Below are 7,996 nucleotides of genomic sequence, written 5' to 3' on the forward strand. Positions count from 1 at the left end.
TAAATAGTGACATTTAAAATTGAATATAGATGCAAATACAATCAAATATTTAAATGCTATACTCATCACAACAACAAAAGGGGAAAGAACTTTTCACTGAAATAATCAAATTAATTAATCTAAGCCAAGACTTAACTGACTCAGCAACAAGCTCACCTACTGTATGACGCACACCACTGCAACATGAACCAATGAGCTGAGGTCGACAGAGGTGTTGGCACGGCACCCTGGATAGAGTGCCTTGAACGGGTGACAGATAGTGGTGGTGGTGGGGGTCTCTCACTGTCCCACCAGCCCCTGCTGTCAGCTAGGGGGGAGGGCTATACCACGTGACAGAATTGTTGGAAAGCGACGCCTTCAAGCTCCGACAGTCGGGAGTTTGACTTGCCAGGAATGTGCCGAGGCAGCAGCAGCATGCAGCTCCTCTTTAGACTCGCAGGATCAGTAGCAGGGACACCTGACACCCGGCTCTGAATCCTGTTGAGCTTCCTGCCCTGCAGCCCCGTCCTCCGCCCAGACCATCTTTAGACAAAATCCAGACCTTGTACAGGAGGGTCATCTCCGCATGCAGCCCCTGCCTTATATGCAGAGAAGCTCACCTATCAGGGTGTAGGTTAAAAGCACAAAGGGGTGTGCGTCTGCAGGCGAGTCCACATTATCCTACACCACCTCAGTGATCTATTGTGTGGCCTATGATTAACCACTACAGGCTGCAGGTACATTTGGCCTACAAGAGGAACATTTTGGAGACACAAGTGGTCAATTACAGCATCAGAGCGTAATGCAGACCTCTCCCGGGGGCTCCATACTCTTTCAGGGGAAGCTCATATGGAAGAGAAGACATATTACACCTGTTACACCAAATAAGCTATCAGAAGACGTCACATATAACAAGTACAGATAGTTTAGAGACACTGTTAGTTTAGAGTTTCTGGGAGATGCACTATTTCCCCTTATACAGAAACTAGGACAGAAATATTTACTAAAACCAAGGGGGTTATGTTTTCATCTGCACTTGTTTGTTAGTTAGCAGGATTGCTTGGGGGGAAAAAACTGGATGAGGAATGGATCGCGGAAGAACCAATCCCATTTGGGTGTGGCTCTGGATCAGGAGTTCAGATACTGGATTCTTTTATTTCACTTTCTTTAACATTTCAACATTTTCACTGATTTCCCAGGGAATTATTCATTGATCTTGATGGGAGGGGGGGGGGGGGTAAAAAATCAGGCCCATTACGGGAAGTGAGTGTGTGCAGTTGTCTGGCAGTTTAATTGAATTTAAGGGGACTGTTGGGCCTTGGTGGAGGTATTTGCTTTACTGAGGAAATATGTCAAACAGCAGTATTAGGCTTTCTCGGCTCAATTCCTCCGTGGGATCAAATTGCTTAATTATGGAACCATCCAGGAATTGAGCAAAACCTAAGCAAGTAAATTAAGAGAGAAGAAAGGGGCAACTTTTTCCTAGTTTTGCGTGAGGGGAGGCCCACTGTCTCTGAAGCCTGAGCAATAAATTCAACCATTGTGTGTATTGATCCAGAGCTTGAATCAGTCGAAACACAATGAACTAATCTGTTTTATTAAGCCCATTCTCCCTCTGATGGAAATCACTATCAGCCCTGACTGCATTTCTGACGTCCCGGCCCCGGGCCACCTGTTGCAGGCAGGGTGTGCGCGTGTGTGGCTTTTTAAAAACGTCTTGGGGTGGGCGGGGCTTCGTACTGTGCGTGTACGTGTGTGCGTGTGTTGTGATTACAGCAGCACCGTGGACGGCCATCTGTTCCGCTCCTCTTCTGTGAAACCCGACTCTCCGGTGTGAGTATATTTACCGGACACTAAATTAGCCTCATGCAGCAGCAGCAGCAGCAGCAGCCCTGAATATCCGATGAGCTGTTTGTCCACAGACGATCTATCGTCACCGCGATTTAACGTTCTTACCGAACTGCGTTTGAGAGACACGGACACAAACAGGCGATTGTCAGCCCTCCATGTTACCTGATGATTAACATCTGTATCTACTGATAACATGACGAGGTGATGTGCGACAACAGATGGATGATTCAACTCAGTGGTTGTGTTATACTGTAATTAGCTCGTATGATATAATACAAAATGGCGATTTAATGCCATCTCGTTGTTAAATCTCGGAGGTGAACCAGCTTGTTTGAAGTTAATGCGTGAGGACGCTGTGGATTATTATAAAAGCTGCAGTGTTTTCAGACACTGACATTTAATTTGTAGGTTTCTTCAGTCGCAGATCGCAGCAGCCTATCACAGCGGGAGATGGCTTCTGCGTCATCACGTTCAGGATGTTATCGCTGCCAGCGCAGTAACGCTCGATGAACTTCACAGCCAGAGGACATTTTACAATAAAACACATTTTAATGTCACTGATGAAGAGATCGTGTTTATTCAAACTAAGTGTTTCATCTTTTATCTGCAGCCCACAGAGGAGACGCCTCCCCGGAAGAAGGTAGGCGGGTTCTGATGTAGCTGCGCTGTCATTGGTTCAAACTGCTTCCACGTTATTGTTTAAATGGTTTAAATGTGTGCGTGTGTGTGTGTGTGTGCGGCTCAGCGGTGAAGTCCGTTAATTCTTTAGAAAAACATTCACAACGTTCACAGTGATACTATTTACAAATGTATGTTCACACAGTTTACAACTAACACATTACACACATTATGTTGGGTACAAACCAGTACACAAGAGAGCTGATAATAACAAGGACAATTTAAATGGAAATAAATAAATAGACTCATAAATGTAAACAAAGTACTACAATTATAAACGCAAAAAAATAAATACATGCAAACTGTACATGTTACGTGAGGTACAAACCAGTACAAAATAAAATACAAGCAAACTGGATATACAATTATGTACCCTGTATATATTATATACCCAGTTATGAATGTAAATGAATAAATACAATCATGAATGTATAAAAATAAATATATACAAACTGTACACATTATGTCAGGGACAAACCAATACACAACACAAGAGAGTTGGATATACAAGATACACAACGCAAAAGAACAAGGGGAATTATAAATGGAAATAAACAAATACATAAAACTATGATTGCAAAAACTATAGAATTATAAATTTATAAATGTTAAAGAATAATTACATAAAGGATGTGAATAAAGCAATACATAGAAATTGTACTCATTACGTCAGCAATAAAACAGTGCACAACACAATATAAGACAGCTGATATAACAAGGGAAATTATAAATGTAAAAAAAAAAAATACACATAAAAACTGTGTGGCCTGTCAAATACTGTAAATGTGTCTAAATTTAAAATTCCAAAATAAGAAATTAGACAAACACACGTCAGGGGGCTTCAGTATATCTTTAATGTTTTAAAAACAGATGGATTTGTATTGTTTGTAAGAGACACAAAGTTAAATTCAATCAAAAAGGGTAACATTTTTGTTTATTAACAAATATATAAATAAATAAAATAAAAACAACTATATTGTTTAGCGACTTGTCCCTCACATTGTCATAATAACAAATTACATATTTTAGAGTTAAACAGAGAGCTAGACCAGAATTGTGTGGTTTTTTGACATTGAAAAAAATAATAGATAGAAGTTTCATCAGCATGGCCCCAAAATGAATAACAATTATCAATATCAGCATATCTGCAGATACAGACTTCAGTCTTGCTTCTGACTGGTTAGTTCACACACGTGATCTGTTATGACATATTGTAACCAGGAAGTGGGTTGTGACGCTGCTGAAGGTGGATAACAGTAAAGTGTTGCTTAAAAAAGATATACGTCTTAGTCCTGCTGTTTATTCTCATTCAGACTGATCCAACCACCACATCTCGAACCCTTTCGTTACATAGCAGATGTTACATAACCTATAACATATGTTATGCATGTTTTTTTAAAGCTTTATTGGTTCACAGATCAAAGAGTTTAGAAGATGGTGACCAAGAGGATACGCTCGGAGTACATGAAGAAATTCAAAGACCCCAAATGGGAGACCTACACCAAGTGTTATGAGGAGATGCTGAAGTACAGGCTGGCACGCCGGCTGCTGGAGCAAACACACAACCCCTGGTTCTGGAGCGGCTCAGACAGTGATTCAGACTCAGCTGGAAGAACTCCTCCCCCTCCTCCCAATAAAAACCAGGTACAGGATGAAACCGTCAGGGCTGGGACGGAGGCCGAGCTGGAGGAGTGTCAGGGGGCGAGGACGGACAAACAGCCGGAGCTGCAAGCCAGCACTGCAGGGCCTGTACCCAGACTTCACATTCAGGAGCAGGAAAATGGAGGTAGCTCTGAGTTTTAAATATGACTGTATAAACATATTGGTATGTTTGTATGTTACTCTTCAATGTGTCTCTCTCCTCAGGCTCCCAGCTTGATGGTGTCAAACTGACGAGAGTACCAGAGGAGGAGAGGGAGGAGCAGAGAGCCAGAGGCAGTAAACAGTTACCAGTTTCCCACAGAGTGCGAGACCAAGGTAATTCTGAGGATATAATTCTGTTGGCCGAGAAATTGAATGGTATATCAAAATAAAGATGCAATATAATTATTACCTCCACAATGGAGTTATGTTTTCATCTGCAATTGTTTGTTAGTTAGCAGGATTATGCAAAAACTACCAGACAGAATACCAGGAAACTTGATGGAAGGATGCAGTATGGGTTACGGAAGAACCAATTAAGTTTTGGTGTGAATCCAGAAATTATTTGTGTCTTTCTTTAAAGACCGTGTGAAGCAAAATCAGTCATTTGTCCCTTAACATGCTGTATGTGTCAGTAAGTGATTATTGAAAACATGTGAAAAAAGAACTGCAGTCCCTGGTTCTGTCTGTCTGTGTGAGTGTGAGCTGTGTGACAGCAGCAGAGAAGTGCGGATTTTCTCATGATTTTGAACCTTATTTTTATTAGTGTTGTTGGTTTTCTTCCGCTGCTGTATGGTAACTAATAGGGGTAGAAACCTGTAACTACCATCAATGTGTGGCTGGGAAACATAATGTGACATTGGCTCCCCCTTTTGGAGAAGGAATGCAAAAGGATAATTATCTTCATTCAGTCAGTATAAACAGTATCTTACTTTATGTATATGTTAACTAATGTAAAGCTTCTGTGAAACGTTGAACTAAACTGCAGACCCATTATTTAGAAGTATCACAAAATGTAGTGTCTCAGGTTTTGACCATTTTACATCATTCTGTGGGTAACATGCATACAAAAATATCTTTGTTCCAAATATGTCATTAGTATTATGAGTATAGTACCACACTATACACAAACTGTGTGTAAATGTAGACCTGGGAAGGACAGAGAACCATTTCTCTGTGACCGATATTAAGGCAGATATGACCAATCAAATTCAAAATCCTCCCAGAAAGTTCAAACTTGGGTCAGATCATATCGTCTTTAATTAGGATCTGAGACACATAGTTTTATTTATATCCCTCACGGTGAAAAACAAAAGTGAGATGATTTAACACTGAATGACCCAGATACTCTTGCTCATTTCAATCTATATTTGTATATTTCAGTACGAATTGGTACATAATAACCAGTTCCCCAGATTTCTGCTTTGCACACATTTTTGTTTCCAGTGTTTTGGCACATCTGAACCTTCTGAACCATCTGAGTCTTTTATTTTTAAAGAGGCTGGACAGCACCGAACGCAGCAGAGTAAACCTCCCAAATCCTCAAAACAAACTTGGACCTCCCATCGTGTCAGACCTGCACCATCACGGCTGCCCAAGGAGGAGAGTAAGGGCAGCAGACACTCTTTCGCTCTGTACGCTTCTGGAGAGAAGCATGCAGACATCGGGGCCAGGAAGACGCACAACGTCGGCCCTACGGCTTCGACAACTGAGGTAATCGTTCTGTCCTGTTGTACTCAATACCTGTGTGTGACAATGTACTGTATGTTGTGACTGAACACCACAGAAACTGAAATGTGTATCTTATTTTGCTGGTAGATCCACGAGTCGGCTCTACGCGCTAAGACCCGGCGGGAGGTGGAGCGTCAGATCCAGACCCACAGAGCTGAGCGCCGGAGAGCCAAGTCTGTCGAGCTGGACAAGCCCAGGAAGGTGGTTCAACCCGAGTTCAACCCCTGGCTCACTGAGTACATGCGCTGCTTCTCTGCTCGCTCACAATAGGACAAACACAGACGCACACACACACACACTCACTGCAGACATATGTAAGTCAGGATGATTCCAGACAAAAAAGAAAGTGAAGCCATTATTGCCTATCATCTCTGAGGTCTGAGTACACACTATTGTAGAATAGAGCATTGAGTCACACAAAGGCTTCTGAATGTGCATCACTCTGACATTCATCATGTAAACAGAAAGAGCTGGAACATTGAATTTCACAGTGTGGCTTTTTAGACTATGAGTGTCTATCGATCCATCTGTAAATCAATCTAGAAACATCTGACAGGGTAGTTCAGGCTCTTGAAAGAAATCATTTTAAAGATGATGTATAGTTAAGAATGTGTCAACAGGTATTTAGATGAGACAGAGCATACATGCAAATAGATATTTGCAGCCATACTTCAATGCAGTCCCTTTAAACAAATACGTTATACATGGATATCAGTCTGTTGTGGTCTCACATAGAGGGAGTGAAGGCACAGTGTGTGAATAGATTCAGTGATTAGCTTTCTTTAAAATGAGACAAAATGGGAACATCAGGGTTGTATGATACGGGACATATTGTGTACGCATGTAAACAAAGTCAAACACACTAGAACAAAAGTTGGCATTCCAAAATATTTAGCGACACACATTTAGATGGTTTAATCAATCACCGTGTGTGCTGAGCAGTATGTTGGTTGACATACATAGATATGTCTGTTTTAAAGGTTTTATAGTCTTCAGATCACTTAATGCTGAAGACTTATAGATTTATCTGTTTGTGTAACAGTTGATTGGTCTTTTCCCACTTGATAGATTGTACACCTCAGATACTGCGTTGTGTGATAAATACATTTCAAATAGTTTGCTGACAACACGTGTGTCCTTCTCTTGTGTTGTTGTGTGTGTAATCTAACAACCTGGTGCTAACACGGTCTGAAGACCTGTGACTTTTAAAGCCACTGGGACGGCTGTGAACAGTGTGTGTGGTGTTTAGGATACTGGTCTTTCTTACAGTTTATTTAGGTTCTTTCAACACAAAATAATGAACTAAATTATTTAAAGATCTAATTCTAATTATTAGTGAATAAGATTCAGAGCCAGAGTTCAATCAATACAAAGTTGGATGTAAAGCCAAAGTCTAAATTACCTCATATTAGAACTGCTATTATAAATATAACAGAAATAACATGGGCACATGTTACTAATGCTAACTAAAGCATGACCAAACCAAACAGCACTTTGACAATTAGTCACTTTTCTTAAATAACATTTGTACATTTTCTGAACGAGCTTTACGTTTTCATGTAATGTCTTTTAAATCTCTGCAAATGTGTATGTTTATGTGAAAGTAATGAAGATAAATGTTATTTGTACGTACACGAGAAGACTAAACAGCATTTGAACCCGTTGTGTAACAGATCGGATCTTTTCATGAATGTTGAGACCATGAGAAATCAGATCCCACAAACCGTGATCAAATCTGCTCTGTGCCAAAAATACACAACATTTTTACAATTTACAACTCTAGTTATTGATGTTCTGATCGGACTGTTACACAGAGGAAATGAGAGGAAAAGGAAAGGAGAGAACTAGAGGCCTGTGCTTCACGTTAAGAAATGTAATATTTTTCTGTTTTGTTGTTGCAGCTCTGAGTTCAGTATTACACGACCTGTTTTGCTTTGTATTCATTTAATTTCTTTGTTTTGCTGTAGTATAGATGAGACGTGAATTTTTGTGCAATATTCTTCTATTTTAAATAACTGCATACGAGCCAGTGTGGTTTTTAGACGTGCACATTGACAATCTGAGTGAAATAGGGTAGTAAATACCTAGTTTACTTCATTAGTTTGTTAATTAGACC

At 40.4% G+C, this 7,996-nt stretch overlaps 1 protein-coding gene across 4 annotated transcripts; it reads left to right on the top strand.

The window, feature by feature from the left end:
* Window positions 1-187: 187 nt before the first annotated feature.
* On the top strand, window positions 188-6,995 carry ccsapb (centriole, cilia and spindle-associated protein b). Of its 4 annotated transcripts, none has more exons than XM_035150489.2 (6): window positions 188-2,031; window positions 2,239-2,470; window positions 3,926-4,294; window positions 4,375-4,485; window positions 5,648-5,862; window positions 5,968-6,995. In XM_035150489.2, the coding sequence occupies exons 3-6, from the start codon at window positions 3,943-3,945 to the stop codon at window positions 6,148-6,150; spliced, it is 861 nt and encodes a 286-aa protein (XP_035006380.1). In that variant the 5' UTR covers window positions 188-2,031; window positions 2,239-2,470; window positions 3,926-3,942; the 3' UTR covers window positions 6,151-6,995. The 4 variants fall into 4 exon arrangements, with proteins under 4 accessions (XP_035006380.1, XP_035006463.1, XP_035006204.1 ...); XM_035150572.2 differs by having other exon boundaries at window positions 2,441-2,470; XM_035150313.2 differs by having other exon boundaries at window positions 188-1,812; window positions 2,441-2,470.
* Window positions 6,996-7,996: the final 1,001 nt, after the last annotated feature.

The sequence above is a fragment of the Hippoglossus stenolepis genome, chromosome 1, assembly GCF_022539355.2.
Source record: "Hippoglossus stenolepis isolate QCI-W04-F060 chromosome 1, HSTE1.2, whole genome shotgun sequence".
NCBI classification, from domain to species: domain Eukaryota; kingdom Metazoa; phylum Chordata; class Actinopteri; order Pleuronectiformes; family Pleuronectidae; genus Hippoglossus; species Hippoglossus stenolepis.